The 17,314-nt window shown below is 46.8% G+C and overlaps 1 protein-coding gene across 1 annotated transcript in view; it reads left to right on the forward strand.

The window, feature by feature from the left end:
* Positions 1-6,544: 6,544 nt before the first annotated feature.
* Positions 6,545-17,314, forward strand: part of Myo1e (myosin IE) — a 188,502-nt gene continuing 177,732 nt past the window's right edge. Inside the window, exon 1 of the mRNA XM_032909239.1 lies at positions 6,545-6,918. Coding sequence (XP_032765130.1) covers positions 6,916-6,918 — 3 coding nt within the window. The 5' untranslated portion in view covers positions 6,545-6,915. The remainder of the gene's footprint in view (positions 6,919-17,314) is intronic.

The raw sequence follows: 17,314 nt of genomic DNA on the forward strand, positions 1-17,314 counted from the left end.
GCTTCGTCATCAAGACCGATGACCCACAGTCCCCAGGGTCTGTGTGGTAGAAGGAGAGAACTGACTCACTCGAGTTATTCTTAGACTTCCATACACATGCTGCGGCACGTGAATGCCCACACTGATTCGTGTGCACGCACACAGACTCATGTGCACAAACGTGCACATGTACGTTCCTTTCAACATATGTATATATCTCTACACACTTATTTCAATAATCATTACATGCTACATAGTCCTACTGAAATGATCTTCACCACCATGCTTTCAAATCATCCTCCAAATATTTAGGGGGAAACAGTGTGAGAAGTTGAGTGAAACTCTTTATGTAGATGCAATTCTTACTTCCTTTTGTTTCCTGTGGTGCTGCTGATCCATTCTTTATCCATTCTAAGCACTCTTCTCTAGTCAGCTGCACTCCAAGTCCACACTTGTAATCCTTACTGTATTTCACAGAAAGGTCTCAGGGCTGGAGAGATGGCTCAGTGGTTAAGAGCAGTGACTGCTCTTCCAGAGGTCCTGAGTTCAAATCCCAACAACCACAAGGTGGCTCACAACCATCTGTAATGGGATCTGATGCCCTCTTCTAGTGTGTCTGAAGACAGCTACAGTGTACTTATATATAATATATAAATAAATCTTAAAAAGAAGAAAAGAAAAAAGAAAAGGTCTCGTGTGCCTCAGGCTGGTCTTGAGCTTGATGTGTAGCTGAGGATGAGCTTGAACTTGTGATCTTCCTGTCTCTCTCTCCCTAGTGCTGGGATTACAGGAGGGTACCAGTTTATATGGTGCTGGGGTTTGAACTAAGGGGAGCACTACCTGAACTGAGCCAATCCCAGCCCCACCCCTGGAATCCTTATGCTCCATCAAAAGCAGTAATTTTTCCAAGGAGCCTAGATTTGGAGAGGGTCAAAGATTTTTCGTAAGCATGCTTCTGTTCACACTGGGCCTGCGTTCTGGAAGCCTTCCTCTGATGGGCACTTCCGATGAAGAGGCATTGCCCACAGGAGAAGAGCTGGGCTGCAGGGCTACGGACTTGATGCAGCGTTTGCTTGGACAAGTTACTTCAAGCTTTCTCTCAATTTAGTTTTCACTCTCTATGCAACCCTTGTCATGGTTCACCAGGTAAACCAGTCTGTCCTTGAACTCCCAGAGATCCCTTTGCCTCTGCTTACACAGTGCCAGGATTAAAATCCAGGTCAATTTAGTTTCCTTGACTTGGAATGGCTCAGTTCAGTTTTCGTGACTTCTAATGGAGCTAAGAGGGTTGTAGGGAAGATTAAGCATGATCCTGCTAATACTTAGCAAATGTAACCACAGACACCTGGGAAGACAGAAGCAGGGTGGGGGAATTAAACAGGACCGTTCACATGATGTGACAAGCCTGTTTCCTGGGCATCTGTGGCAGGCTTTCCCTCAATGACTTTCTCAAAACTTTGTTGTGAATGCCTGTGAAGTGTTCTTTTATGCTATTGCTATGGAAACTAATTTTCTTGCCTAATCTTATTTTAATAAGATTAAGGGCTATTTTATCCCCATGCCCCACGAAATGTATTAGTGAGGATTGTATTAGAATCAGTATTTGTTTATATATTTTCATAAAAATGTATTTTTGTATCTTCCTTTCTTCCTTTGTATTTTGGGCTCAGCTACAGCACAGTTAATTATGCTAAGGTGTGTGTGGGGCTCTCACCTAAACAGTGCGGTGCCGTCATGTGTCTGGGCGGGGGTTTCCCCTGCAGAGGAACAGACACACAGAGCCTGCACAGAGCCGCGCCATGTCTGGAGGTCGGGGCTCACCCAAACAGCACCATTATGTATGGGGGTGGGGAGTGTTCACCTGAACTGCGTCATCACGCGTCTGGCCTAGGGTAAGCTCTACAGTTAGGAAAGAGGCTTCCTCATAGCTACCAAGGCTTTGAGTGAGGGACCTCTCTTGAGAAAAATGTATCCATAGATTGGCTTGTCAGCAAGTGTCTGGGTGCACTTTCTTCTAATTATTGATTCGCGGGGCTCAGTCCACCTTGGGTGGTATCATCCTTTGGCGAGTGGTCCCGGGTTGAATGAGGAAGCAGGCCCGGCCGAGCAAGCTATGAGGAGCAAGCCACCAAGTAGCACTCCTCTGTGGTCCTTGCTTCCGGAATCCTACCTTCAGTTCCTGCCTGACTTCCCTTCACGATAGACTTCAACTGTGAGCTGAAACAGCACTTTTTCCTCCCCAATCTGTGTCTGTTTATCGCAGACAGGTAAAACTAATGAGAACAAAAGGATTTTTAAAAATCTTTATGATTATTTTAATTTTTAATGGATAAGGGAGAGTAGCGCGTGTGTGCAGTACTCATAGTGGCCAGAAGAGGGCAGTGGATGCTCTGGAAACGGAGTGACAGGCAGCCGCTGCCTGCCCCGGGTGCTGGGAAATAATCTTTGGTCATCTGGAAAAGCGGGGACCATTCTTAACTGCTGGGCCATCTCTCCAGTCCCATAGATAAGGATTTTCAAGAAACATAATTTGGGACCAGACAGACACGATACTTTAATGGATAAAGGCATCTGTTGCCAAGTTGGACAACCTGAGTTCTATCCCTGAGACCACATGGTGGTGTCCTTACACACACACACACACACACACACACACACACACAAAATGTAATTCCAAAAGAAATTTATTATGTTACAACAAAAAAATTAGTAAAGAAAAAACAAACACAATTTGATGTAAAATCTAGGGTATCTATATAATCTCTCATTCAAATAAACTAAGAGTCAAAGCGGCACAGTTGACGAATTTACCTAAAGCCTTGTAAGTTTCTTCACTTGTAGGCTGAGGCAGCTCTATTGCCTGAAATCAGGAGGTCAAGGCCAGCCCTGAGAACACAGTGAGAACCTTACCCCTACCCCCAGAGAAACCGAAATTAAGTGAGGAAAAGAAGCACAAACCAGGGCTCCCACAGGTAAGTCAGAACCTGACCACACCAGCCCACTCAGGTCCCAAGGGTATTCTTAGTGAAATTAGCAGCTGGATCACATGACCAGTTATGGTCGATTATACATTCAAATAGAGACAAAGGCTCAAACAACCATGAAGGAGACAGAGAGGAACCTTCACAGTGGTTGGGTATCACAGCACTCCGAGGAATTTCACAAACGCTCATGCAATGGTACCTGCAACTCCCACGACTCTGTGCAGTTCAGGGGCAGGGCTGCTGCCTGATTTCGGCCAGAGTCCCACAGCTGAATCTCTGACCTGGAGCTTGGGGAAGGGCGGAGGGGTAAGGGAATTGCCTCTGTGGACTGTTTCCATGTGCGTTTAATCTCTCACTCATGTCAGAATGTTTTACAAATGAGGGACTTGAAGGTCAGAAAAATTAAGATCTTACAAGTCTGTTTCCTATGCCAATCAGTCTAGTTATCTGACTGACTGCTCAAAATCTAGAAAAGAATTGTGCTATAAAATTCCGGAAAATGACCTGGGCTGGGGTGGGGCATTCACATCCAAGTCCTGACTGCTTAGACATTAGTGTTAATAAAGAACTCTTTGGTTTTTTTCATTAGGTTTTTTTTTTCCACATAGCCCAGGCTGGCTTCAAATTCACTATGTAGCTGAGGATTACCTTAAATTCCTAATCCTTCTCCCTCCACAACTCGAATGCTGGGATAACAGATGTGGACCACATTACACAATTTACGATGTGCTGGGAATCAGATCCAGGGCTCAGTGGATGCTGGGCAGGCTTTCCACCAACTGACCTACATTCTTTAAGCCCTAAACTTTGTTTTTTAAATTCAGATCTACGGGTCTGAGGCCAGCCTGGTCTGTGAGCAAGTTCCAGGGCAGCCAGAGCTACATAGAGAAACCCTGTCTCAAGAAATAAAACCAAACTAAAACCCTCAAGTAATAACAAAATTGGCTATTAGTTTTTTTTTTTTTTTTCTTTTTTTCGGAGCTGGGGACCGAACCCAGGGCCTTGTGCTTGCTGGGCAAGCGCTTTACCACTGAGCTAAATCCCCAACCCGGCTATTAGTTTTAAAGCAGTCTTCAATATATCCCATATAACCGGTAAGTTAGACTGCAGTATCAATATAGGACAACTTGGAGGTTTAAGATTAGCCTGGATTAGAGAGAGAGAGAGAGAGAGAGAGAGAGAGAGAGAGAGAGAGAGAGAGAGAGAGAGAGAGAGAGAGAGAGAGAGACATGAGGCTAGCCATGGATAGGATGCTGGCTTAGGTATGTGTCATTATTTTGGGCCTAAAACCTAATGTTCCTTGTTTTGCCTGTAGGCTTAGCTTTCCTCTTTGGGGATCTCTGTTCCTGAGTTCTTAAAATGCCTTATACATCTTTGAAGGTGGCACGCCTCTCTGACATAAAGAGCCATGTCTGGGCACAAGGTCACGCCTGCTGTGTCAAAGGCTTGGCTGTCATCTCTCTCTCTCTCTCTCTCTCTCTCTCTCTCTCTCTCTCTCTCTTTTACTTCTGATTATATTTTGTTTGTTTTCGTCTTAATGGGGTCTCACTCTTATCCAGGCTCTGGCTGGACCTCCTGGACTGAAGCAATCCTCCTGCCTCAGCTTCCAGAATTACAAATAGACAAAGGAATGTGAGCAGCCATTGCTGGGAGTCAAATCGCAGGGCCCTGCAAGAACAACCAGCGGTCTTAACCACTGAGCCACCCCTCCAGGCCTCTGCCTTTATTGTTTTTTTGAGATTAAGGTTTCTTATTGACCTGGAAATCATGGAGTAGGCTGAGCTGCCTGGCCAGTGAACCCTAAGTTTTTCTGCCTATATCTGTCCCCCCAACATCCCATGACACCTCAGTTGTTTTTTCCACATTGGTTTTAGGGATCTAACTCAGGTCCTCACACTGGCAAAGCAGGTAGGTCCTCCAGGTCCAGGTGAGCCACCCTCAGCCTAGCGCCTGGAAGTGAGTATTCTCCTAGCAGCCTTCAGATGCAGATGTAGAACTGTCAGCTCCTCCTGCACCATGCCTGCCTGGATGCTGCCATGCTCCCACCTTAGGACTGAACCTCTGCACCTGTAAGCCAGCCGCAGTTAAATGTTGTTCTTTATAAGACTTGGTTTGGTCATGGTGTCTGCTCACAGCAGTAAAACCCTAACTAAGATATTACCCAAACGGGAAATGGTTACAAAAATTCAAACATGACTTCCTTTCAAATTGTTGTGAGATGGCTCTGTGGATAAAGGCACTCGCTGCCAAACCTAACCGCCTGAGTTCAACCCCTGGGACCAACATGGTGGAGAGAAAACAAGCTCCCACAAGTTGTCCTCCGAACTGCACATATGCTCCCCCCCTTTTAAAAAAAATTGATGTAATTCACATACTATAAGATTCTTACTTGAAAACTTACAATTCAGTGGTTTGGGGTCTAGTCAGTTTTACCACCACCATCAGTACCTAGGGGATATCCTTGGACCACCCCCCAAGACAAAGCCCCTTTGTTCCATCTGCTGTCAGGCCACACTCCACACCCGCAAGCAGCCAAGATCTACTACTCTCTCTAAGCAGTGTTCCCTACCCACCCCTAGAACACATGGAATGGCGCCTGGTGAACTTGAACCTTGACCTCGTTCACATAATAGTTTTCCTGGGTCCTTCCATCTCTGTTGCAGGGTGTATCAGCATTCGCTCCTTTTCCTGGTTTGGCCATAGTCCTCGGTAGGTGTGCACCACATTAAAACAAAGTGCAAAACTCTAACTAGCCAAGATTTTTTTAAATTTTATTTTACTATAGATTCACGTGAAGGGGGACGACCGAATCTCAAGATATTCTGTGCTCTGGAACTTTTCTTACTGAACTTTTCTTCCTCAGACACTGGGAGCGCAGCCCCGTGGTGGCCCTGCGAGTTTGCTTCCTCTGTCTTCCCTTCACTAGGAGTCAGACTCCCTCATCGTGTTTAGGAATCTGTGTTCCCCTCCCTCCTAGGCTACCTGGTTTCCTGAAACCGGACACCGCAGAGGACCAAGCGCTCTCTCTCTCTCTCTCTCTCTCTCTCTCTCTCTCTCTCTCTCTCTCCCCCCCATCTCCTCCGTTCCCAAGGAAATGAATTCAGGTATAAAGGACCGGTGGAGGAGAGAGAGAGAGAGAGAGAGAGAAAGAAAGAAAGAAAGAAAGAAAGAAAGAAAGAAAGAAAGGAAGGAAGGATTTCCTTTGGGCTGCGACTTTGTGATCTTTTATAAATACTTTTATGAAATACTTATTTTAAAAAAGAAGTATCTAGGAAAATCATGCGACTTGTGCGTGGGAGCTAAATCGATGCTAAGTTTCTCCTTAATGAGAAGAGACACGAGAGCGGTTTCCCACTCACCCCAAGTGTTTTCATCCTTTCGGTTTGGGGGTGGCTCCTTGGGGACCGATGGGACAGCAGCGTGCTCTGCAGGATAGCGAGGCCTCAGGACTACAGGATCCAGAGGCCTTTGGAAACTCTTGTAGTTTCACGCTTGTTGGCTACCTCGGCTTCTCTGAGGAGTGACGCTGCGAAAACAAACTCTGATTGGTCAGGCCTGTGCTGAATTCTCCATTTATGGACAGATTGCCCGGCCCGAGCCCAGCCTGAGCCAGAGAAGAGTTCGGATTAAGTGTTAAGAGAAAGGAGGTCCAGGCAAGGCAGCTGGACAGGCAGTCCTGCAGAGCGCACCAGGGTGCATCTCTAGACAGTTGGGGATCGCCAGGTCGGAGTGTGCACCGGGTCTGCTAAGTTTTGCCTTCACCTAGCGTCTCGGATCCCGCCTGGATGGAGTCCCTTCTGGGTTTCCATTGGCTCCTGTGAGTGCTTGGGTGTCTGGAGATTGTTTTTTGGCGAAGGGGAACAACTTTTGAAGTTCGCCCAGGAGACCGCGTTCCAACCCTAGTGCCTAGGCAGCCGGACCCGGCGGGGGCGCGACCGCGGCGGGAGTCACCATGGTGAGTTGGCTGCGCCGCGTCCCAGGACGCCTGACCCTGGGAGAGGGCAGGAAGCTCCAGAGCGGGCACCTACCTTGGGCAAGCTGCCCAGGCCAGGGGGTGGAGAAGGTGGACGCGGGAGTATGCACTTCTGGAGCGCTGATTTCCTGCCGTTTGCAGTTAAACCGGTCTTAGCCGGGAAGAGGGACCAAGGGTGGCAAGGAAAACTCTCTGAAGTGACTTTCTGCGCCGGCAAAGTTTTGGTGGCAGTGTTGTGGCTGCCAGCTGTCTGAAGCCAGAGAGTGGGTATGTCCGTTTTCACCCGCATAGTCGTGGGACTGGAGACTCTGTTCTCCTCCAGCGAAGGTGAGGGGCACGCCTGTGTCCCTCGGGTCCTCTCCCCAGGGCAGGCACCGGCGTGAGCTCCCTGGCAGGCTGATCCCGCAGCTGCCCTCCTGGCATCGGGGAGGACCCGGGCAGCCCCGCCTGCGCTGGTGATGGGCCGAGCGCTGCACAAAGGCAGGCAGGGGCTCCAGGTACCGCGCAGCACCTGGCGGTGGCCCGGGCTGCGGGGACCCTGTGACGACAGCGCGCAGGGGCAGTCACGCTGGCGGGGAGCCCAGGCCCGTAGGGTCCCTGTGTGGGGTAAACACCTCCTGCGGAGGGCCCCACCCGGTCCCCAGCTCGAGAGGACCGCCACCCTGGTCTACACGCTCCGAGAACGTTCCCGGTTTTGTTCCTTTCCGCTTGGCACTTGGGGGAGTGTATGGCATGGACTGCCTCTCTCTAATTCATTTGAGACTTTTGCCACTACCCAGAGGAGTCCCCAGCCCAACCACCCTCCTCTCTCACAGTTCCAATAACCTTAGCCACATCCCCTGGGCTTTGCCGTGGTGTGGCTTTCCGACCAAAGGACGAAAACAAAGATTGAATTTTGAAGAGATTGCCAGTCCACCTGGACCAAAAGAAAAGAAAAACTTTTTAAAAACTTAGAAACTTAAAAAAAAAACTTTTTTAAAATTCTAGAAGACTTCAAAGTTTCCACACTTGCTTCTTGGTGGAGGAACTTGTCCTCTTGACTTTCTCGTTGTTTACTGGCGGTGAGGGGGAAGCTTACTAAAAAAGATGCCTAGCATAGCGCTGGCTTGAGAAATCTGTATCCCAGATCCCCAGCGCCAAGCATCCGCCGCGCAGGCCGGGTAGAACCCACATTGAGCTTACAAACAGTCCTTACCCTCGCGCTGTTTATTCAAAAGAACTATTTTAAAACAAACGAAACCTTTAAAAGGCATCCTGGCCCCAAGCTTTTACTTTCCTCATAGTTCAAAATTATCTCACCTTTGCCCCCGAGAGCAAATACTTCATTTATAAATAAGCTTCCTCCGCCAGTTTCGAGGTTTCAGAAGTCAGTCCACTCTCAGAGCATGCCCTGAGCTGCATTGGGTGGAGTTTCTCCGGCCTCTGACCACTTGAATCTGAACCGTGTGAGTCCTGGTGCCTAAGAATTGCTTTCCATGGTTCAATATTTCCTAAAAAAAAAAAAAATCAATGTGTTTATGGTCAAGGACTTAAAGAATTTTACTATCTTTAACTGCTTAAGTGATACCTTGAGAAAAATCCTTTGTAAACTCACTTTTTTGGTTGTGTAGACCCAGAATTGGCCTCTGGTGTTTTTTCCACACGTGGGAAAACACGCTCAATTTAGCTCCTTGCTTTTGGGGTAGCTGAGTTGGTCCATCAGAGGTGGAGGAGGTGTGTCTTAAGAGTCCCTTTCTCAGTTGATTTATCAGGGTAGACAGGGTGTAGTCAACTCCTCCTGGGTTCCCTGCCAACAGCACAGATGGGCATGTTGTGGGCCACTAGGAGGCTATCTGGGAATCAGATATGGTTGCCCGGGCCACAATTTACTGCCCGGAAAAGTTGAAACAGCTGGCCATCCTGAAATAGATGCACAGTGGACAGAAAGAACTCTGGTATCTAGAGTCGTTTGAACAAAATTAAAGGAAAATTGTTTTTGCCATGACTTGGAAGTTTGAGTGTGCTTATCAGCTGTATGAAGTCGCCTTCGAACAGGTACCCACATCTCAGGTAGTCCCGTGAGAATGCTCTGTGTTTCTGTAAGAAGTCTCTTGGGCTGAATGGAACTTCTGTGTTATGCATCTGTCTGGGCCTGCCCAGTTGAATCCCTCAGCTGTTTAAGGACAGGAAGGGATGGGCCACTACCCTCGGTGGGTGTGGCCAAGAATTAGCACAGAGCACTGGCCCTTGGCCAGGCCCGAGGAAGAACACCTGCACTGTGAACTCCCTGCGTGCTTGCGTGATAGGTGCTCTTGATTGGCAAGCTGATGGGATTTAGAATCATCACAGACCCAAACCTTTGGGCATGTCTGAGAGTGTCTAGCTAAGGTTAGTAGAGGCTACAAGACCCGCCCTTTACATGGTGGTGCTGTTCCACCAGCTAGGAGTTGAATAAAAAGGAAAATGGGAGCTGGGCTCCAGCAGTTGTCCTTCTCTACTTCTGGGTTGCTTACAACAGGACAGTGACAGCTGCCTCTGGCGTTGGCCGCCTCTGGCATTGGCCGCCTCTGGCGTTGGCTGCCTCTGGCATTGGCCGCCATCTTTGCCTCTTCTACCTTGACCAAACTGTAATTCCCTCCATCCTTCTGCTCAGACGAGCCCTCCCACGAGTTCCTTTTGTCAGGAATGTTTGTCACAATAGGAAAAATAATTAATTATGTGTGTGACGAGAGTGTGTCTGGGAGCATATTGTTATCTCCATCTATCCCAAAGACTTACTCAGTTGTGACTCATGATGAAAACTGTGACTTCACATTCATGAACACAATGTCTAATTCACTTCTCCCTCATACTCATTAACTATGGATACTAGCTCACCTTGGAAAACCCAGAATATATTATATTACCAGGCCATAGTTACTACCTTTTATTATTAGGAGGCTTGAAGAGGTGGGGGAAAAAATCTCTGTACATCATTACAAATGAAGAAATGTTGTTTAGAAGAGTGTAGAAATGCCCTGTTGGCTAAGGTGTCCTTTCATAGACTCTGGCTTGTAGTCCACGGCAAAGATAGTTGGTGGCCATGGTCTGTTTGCTGTATGATGGACTAAGACCTGTGCATATGAGTCTGCTTTCTGTCTTGGCCCCAGAGAGTGTGATTGAGAGAGCGTCTGTGGACGAAATATGCAAAGATGACTGGGTAAATCTGACTTGGCTTTTAAAATGTCTAAGCTGTATTCCTTTTTCTTTACTCTGTATTATTCCTGAAGTGCTAGAGGATACCCACAAACATAGCACTGATTCATTCATTTACTCATTCATATAAGACAGGCTTTCTCTGTGTAGCTCTGGCTGTCCTGGAACCCACTTTGTAGATCAGGCAGGCCTTGAACCCAAAGATTTACCTGCCCCTGCCTCCCAAGTTCTGGGATCAAAGGCGTGCACCACCACATCTGGCTACAAAACCGATTTATAACTTAGGGATCTGGTAGACAGTTGATCAAGGGGAAGATAGGTTCCTTTGGGTGGAGACCGGTATGTATTTAGTAAGTCTGGAGTGTTCTCTTTGAAGTCGATCTAGTTCGTTTATTGATGATCAGATTCTAGAAGCTCCCTGGCCAAAACAATTAAACTCAAGAGGAGGGGTCAGCTTGATGCCGGAGGGAAGGTTAAGGAAAAGCTAGTTCAGGATATCTGGGAGTGGTGGGGCTTCCCCTCTTGGAAGAGAGCCCATCGGGCTCTGGATGGACCGAGAGGAGCAAGGGAAGGTAAAAACCGCCCCACCCCATCTCTGCTGAGGACTCCACTGGTGGGAACTTCAGTGACTATAGAGGCCAAGACACAAGACTCTGTGAAGAGTAAACAAGAAATACACATCCCATCCAAAGAGGAATGGCCGTGGTTATTACACTCACCGTATTACCAGGTTATCTTGTGGATACGTATGCAGTCTGGAGCCTGTGCTGGTGCTGCTCTCTTTTAAATATCCTGATGTCACTGACAGGCCAAGCATGCTCATCTGTGGTTCATCTGCTCGGAGCCACTACGAGCTCAGTGTGTGTCCGCGAACCACAAAACTTCCTCTCTCTACTTGCTAGCCACAGGGTCTAAAACGGCAGCTACATACCCAGGAATGACGTCAGTGTTCATGGCTGCACCCACGTCTTCTCCTTGGCCCTCGATAGGGAAGGCGGTTGCCGGGTGTTTTGTAACTGTGGAACCTGGTAGCTAATTGGAGCTGTTGGGACCTGTGTGAAGATGGCTCGAGACGGCCGCACCTTCAGCTCCCCTTGTTATCCTTCGCCCTCTGTTTCCGCGAGATGCTCCAGCACCCAGTGATGCACGCCACCCCCTCTTTCGCAGTGCAGGAGCTCGAGGGCTCTCACAAGAGTTATCGTTAAGGCTAGAGAGCAAGCACCTGTGAGCGTTTTGGTGGCCACAGGTTCGACTCTCTGCTTCTGGTTAGACTATGGGGAAGAGTGCTCCTCATCTGCTGGTGAGAGAGGACTCGGGCCCCGCTTCTCGGGAAGAACACGTGGAAGCTTTTCCTTCTCTGTTCCAGGCCACACATACCCAGGCTTAAATGCAATTTTAAGACAGCCTACCTGGCTGGCTTCTCACTTAGAGTCCTCCTGCCTCAGCCTCCCAACTGCTGGTATCACAGACGTGTGCCACATCTGGCTATAATATGCAGAAATATTTTGAAACCTTTAGACAACCATAAGATACTCTGAACCTCACAGTGGGGATATGTAGGTGCATACAGCCATGCTTTTCCAGATTCGAATTCAAGATTTATGTTTATATTTATATAAAATGTATGTTGAAAATGATAAAAATTTAATCACATAACGGTAGAAATGCAAGTTTCTGCATACTTGTTAAATATATAGACACACATCTATCTGTCTATATCTGTATATAGCAACTACTCAAATACATATCTCTATCTATGTCTTAAAGGGGGCGGCTGTACGTGCATGTATGTCTGTGTACCGTATACATGACCGTGTGCATGCCTGGGCCTGAGGACGCAAGCAGAGGCATTTAAATTCCTTGGAACTAGAGTTGCAGATGGCTGTCGTCCATACTGTGTGGATGCTGAGAATCAAACCTGGATCCTCTGCAAGAACGACCAGTTCTCCAACTGCTGAGCCATCTCTCTAGCCCCATTTGTGTGTGTGTGTGTGTGTGTGTGTGTGTGTGTGTGTGTGTGTGTGAAAGATACAGCAATTTGTATTTTTACCATTAATTCTGCAATTAAATTTTTCTCAATAGTATTTTCTTTGGGGGGTTGGTTTTTTTTTTTTGTGGTTTTGTTTTGTGTTTTTTGTTTGTTTCTTTGTTTGTTTGTTTGGTTTGGTTTGGTTTTGGTTTTTGAGACAGAATTTCTCTGTGCAGCCCTGGCTATCCTAGAACTCACGCTGTAGAACAGGCTGCCCTGAACTCCAGAGATCTACCTGTCTCTACCTCCCAAGTGTTGGGATTAAATGTCTGGGTCTCAAGACCTGGCTTATTTTTTCTCTTCCTTCCTTTCTTTCTTTCTTTCTTTCTTTCTTTCTTTCTTTCTTTCTTTCTTTCTCTCTTCCTTTCTTTCTTTGATTTGTTATGTATACAGTGTTCTGCCTGCATGCATGCCTGCACACCAGAAGGGGGCACCAGATCTCATTACAGATGGTTGTGAGCCACCATGTGGTTGCTAGGAATTAAACTCAGGACCTCTGGAGAAGCAGCCAAAGCTCTTACTTAACCTCTGAACATCTCTCCGGCCCCCTACTTTATTTTCAGTTGATTATTTTTTGTAGTGCTAAGAATCTGTCCAGGCTTTGTGCAGGCAGGACAAGAGCTGTGAACCTTGTCCCCAGACTCTGATATTTTTATTTCCCACTTTGCTTGGACTTGACATTTATAGAGCAAATAAGAGGTTAAAGGGTAAATGCCAACGGTATTAAAAATAAACATCTCGGCCATGCAAACTCATTCTATAATAATAGCAAACGAATCATGTTCTGAATTTTGTAGTTCAGAATTTATTTTGGCGCAGCTAAACAGCTTTTTGGTCATCCTAATAGAATATTTTTTTTTACATACTTTCTTGACAGTTAAATCAAGACAAGCAGAATTCACGATCCTTTCCCAAAATAGTGGCACTGACTTTGACAAGCCAGGGACCTTTTGCTCTATATGACATGGACTTGGTCTTCACTTCTGAGTTCCTGTCTTGAGAACAAATATTGTCATCATTCAAGGCCTTTTGGGTTTTAATCCCCCCTTCCAGTTACTTATTTATTTTTGTGTGTGCACACACATGTGTCTGTAGAGGTTGAAAGGCAACTTGCAGAAATCACTTCTGTCCTACCTATGTGGGTCCTGGAAATCAATCTCAGACTGTCTGGTTTGGCAGCAAGCGTCCTTACCCCGTTGAGCATCTTGCCAGCCCTCCAAGTACTTTTGAAGAGTTGTTTATGAGCTACAGAAGAAAATCCATTTTTAATAAAAACTTCCTTTCTGACCTAAAATGCTCATAGCCGTGTGACTGCCATCTTATTCACCGGGAGCTGTACCTGGTCCCTCTTCACTGTCTATTCTGCCTCTGAGGACAGAGCATCCGCTCTGCTGTAGGTGCAGAGCACGCGTGACAGTCAAGGACACGGGTGCGCTGTAGGCAAACCATGGCTTGGGTGTTTGGAATCCTGATGTGTACTAAACATTTACTCGTAGTGCTTCACAATCACACATTGCATTGTAGGGTGCCTTCCTGAACACCCAAAGCGAGTCTAAGATTTCTATCTTAAACTTCTGTAGAGAGAGGGGGCCTGGGAGATGACTCAGTGGATATGGCGCTAGTTATGTAGACATCAAGACCTGTGTTCAGATTCCCAGCACCCATCTAAAAACCGGATATGGCAGCACTGGGACGGGGGCAGGTCCTAGGGTCTCGCTGGCTGGCCAGTCTAGCTGAATCATGCAGCCTCCGAGTTGAGTGAAAGGCCATGTCTCAAAAACTAAGGGAGAGCAGTGACTGAGAAAGATATCCCTATAGACATTGCTGGCCTCTACCTGTGCCCACTTGCTACACATGCACACATCACACACACACACACGTGGATAAAAACAAAAGACCAAAGCCTTCATAGAGAGTAGTGTAGGGCTAACGATGCAGCTCAGTCAGCAGGATGCTTGCCTGGCAAGCATAGAGCTCTGCGTTTGACCCCCAGCACGCCCTTGCCCAGTGTGGTGGTGCACACCCGTAGCCCCAGAACTCAGGTGATGGATGGAGGTGGAGATAGAGTTTTGCAGGAACATCACCAGTCCAAGCTCCTCTTCAGCTGCGAAGGGAGTTTGAGGCCAATCCAGAGCACTCCAAACCCCATTTCCGAGAACGAGAGCAGGGTTGGGGGAGGAGAGAAGGCCATCCCGTTTAATGACTCCTGAAGGCTCATGGCTAGGTTTCGGCTGAGCTAGTGGCAGCCTACGGATTTTCTGATCTCGGTCAAAGGAGGGGATGGATTAGAATCTTATTTTCTCAACGGTCTAGACGCGACCAAGATAGTTTTGTTTCTGAGCTCTGAAGGCCGTTTGAAGATGAAAGCTTGTTATTTTTGATTCATTGCCGCTTAAACTGGAAAAGATTCTAAGACACAAAAGTCTGAAGCGTTCGCCCGTAATACCACTGCCCTGCGGTGCACTAATTATTTTATGTCTTTCCTTCCAGGCTCTTCCAAAACACACAGTTTTTATATCTCATCGTAATTAAGAGGCAAATATCACACACACACACACACACACACACACACACACACACACACACACACCCCCGTGCTCTGTACTTTACTTTTTCATTTCTTGTATAAATCCTTCACCTTGGTAGACGTAGTCATGGTCTTTGCTGAAACACTTCTATGTAGCCCCATGATAGCCAGAGCTACGTCATAACTGTAGAAAACCCTCCCTCACAAGTGTGTACAAGAAAAAGTGACCCTGCTACTCACTACAATTGCCTAATAATGGGCTGCTCATCTTCTGGGTTGCCAGACAGAGGGGGTGGAGAGGGGTGGCTTTTTTTGGTGTACAGTTGAACAGCCACGTAAGCTCCCATATCCCTAGATTCTAACCTCCAAATGTGTGTTGATGATGGAAAAGCCCCCCAGTCCTGCCACCATCTAAAGGAAGGTACAAGACCTTCTGGGTGTTTTTTGTTTGTTTGTTTGTTGTTTTTCTGCAAGTTTCAGCTGAGAGATGGCTTCCACATAGTACTAGGGGGGCTGAGATCCAGAGGTGGGAAGAGAAGGGAGAGAAATTGAGTCCCTCAGTTGGAACTTTCACTGCTCCTACAGGCCCCCTCATGCCTATTATGGTCTGTGTCCTATGTTTTGACTTCCCTGCGGAGTTGCAGCCTTGGAAGTGTAAAATAAAGTTCCTGAGGCATGAAGGTTGGGGAGGAGGTCGGGGAGTATCTAGAGAGGGAAAAATTTAGGCAGCGCCCTCCAGAAATGAGCGACAGTATTAGTATTGCCATAACAGACATGGTTGGTAGTCACCGTGTGGCCTGCACCTTCTCTGACTACGTATTAAGTGTCTGTCCTACGTGCTGTGCTCTGGGAAGACCCTCAGGCCTAATATAACTGTTATATTTTATTTGCTTTATACTTAAAAAAAAGAATGCAAACGTGATTAAATAGCACTGATTTTAAGCAGCGTGAACATAGGTATTTCTTTGTTATCCTGTGTGTTTTAACATCTTTTTCCAATTAAGGAAAAATGCATATAAACACATACATACAATTCTCTGTATAATTTTAGGAGTTGCAGAAAGCTGTGAAGCCCACACAAAATCATTCGTAGAGTTGAAGCAAATGCTATTTCGGAGATGGATATTAAGGTGAATGGTCTGTTTTGGACTTTCACTAGGTTGTTCTAATTACTTGACATACGGTGACAGTAAGAGTAAGTCCCTACTGAGTGTGATATAAAGAGTGACCCAAGGCCCATGCATCGTGTTCCTCCCACTGAGTGTGGTGTAAAGAGTGACCCAGGGCACGTGTACCCCGTTGCTCAGTTCTCTACTTACCATCTCTTGGTCATCTTGCCTTGCTCTAGAGTGTGTGATGTTCTTGACGTAACAACTGTTCCAGACACTGTGATTTAAATATTATTTCTCAGGATTTTATGTGTTAGCTGGCCAGTTCCTACTTCTGATTTCTGTGGTCAGCTGGTGGCTTGGCTGGAAATGCAAGATCCAGGATGGTCTTACATACCATTGTCAGACTGGTCTGGACTTGTTTACGTAGTAGTGGTCACACCACAGCGTCCCCAAGAACAGAAAGAAACATAAGTGGCGAGACGCAAACATTTTATACGTTTTCTTTGCATCATATTTATTGCTGTCCTCATGGGCCAAAGCAAGCCACATGTCTACGCCCAGAATCAACAGGAGAGTGGACTTCCTCAGGGCTGAGACATCGTCCCTCCCACCACAAAATGTCCTTCATGGACAGAATGAAGTGGGGCAGGAGTAAACCAGAAGCTGTGTTTTTTGAGCTTGTGTGTGTGTGTGTGTGTGTGTGTGTGTGTGTGTGTGTGTGTGTGTGAGAGAGAGAGAGAGAGAGAGAGAGAGAGAGAGAGAGATACAGCGTTTTTCCTGACTCTTCCTCTGCTGCCCTTTTCAAGGCAGGACAAACCGTAGAGCCCTCTTGGTCTCATTCCAAAATTGCTACTTTGTCTTTGTTGAAAAGAAAAGGTCAGAGTGATAGTTAACAAGAAAGAAGAAAAGTTATTTTCTATCTACTAAAGGGTATTCTGTGGAAACAGTCAGCGCTTACCTTGAGCCCAAACTTAGATGCCCTGAGTCCAGCCAGAGCGGCCAACGTCCTTCTGGACGAAAGAATGGAACTCATTGCCTTCCAAGGTGAGGACAGACCTTGGTGCCTAGTGCTGCCTTCTAGCCAGCACTGAGCTGTCCATGTGGAGAAAAGTATTCCTCACACAGACAAAAATACATTTTTTCCCTTGGTTAAAAAGCATTTCTCTGGACTGTAAGATGATTCTCAAAATAGCCAGTGCCGCTTCCACATCATGTGAACCACAAAGTGTGCTGTCTGCAGGTTCCTCTGCAACGCTCGAAAGATAAAGGATTATTTTATTTCTGTTCACAGGACTTAAAAAAAAAACCAAACCATTACTCTACAAATCTCTCCGTAGCCCCCCTCCCTCTCTACTCTCTCCCCGCCCCTCTTTCTCTCATCTTTTTTAAAATTTTTGAGACAGTCTTACTTTGTAGCCCAGGCTGGCCTCCAACAAGCAATTCCTTCCTCTATTCCCCGAGTGCCAGAATTACTAGTATTGTAGGCATGTGCCTCACCACACCCAATTCTTTTATTTAGAACTACACCAGTGAGGG

The sequence above is a fragment of the Rattus rattus genome, chromosome 8 (assembly GCF_011064425.1).
Source record: "Rattus rattus isolate New Zealand chromosome 8, Rrattus_CSIRO_v1, whole genome shotgun sequence".
Taxonomy (NCBI): Eukaryota; Metazoa; Chordata; class Mammalia; order Rodentia; family Muridae; genus Rattus; species Rattus rattus.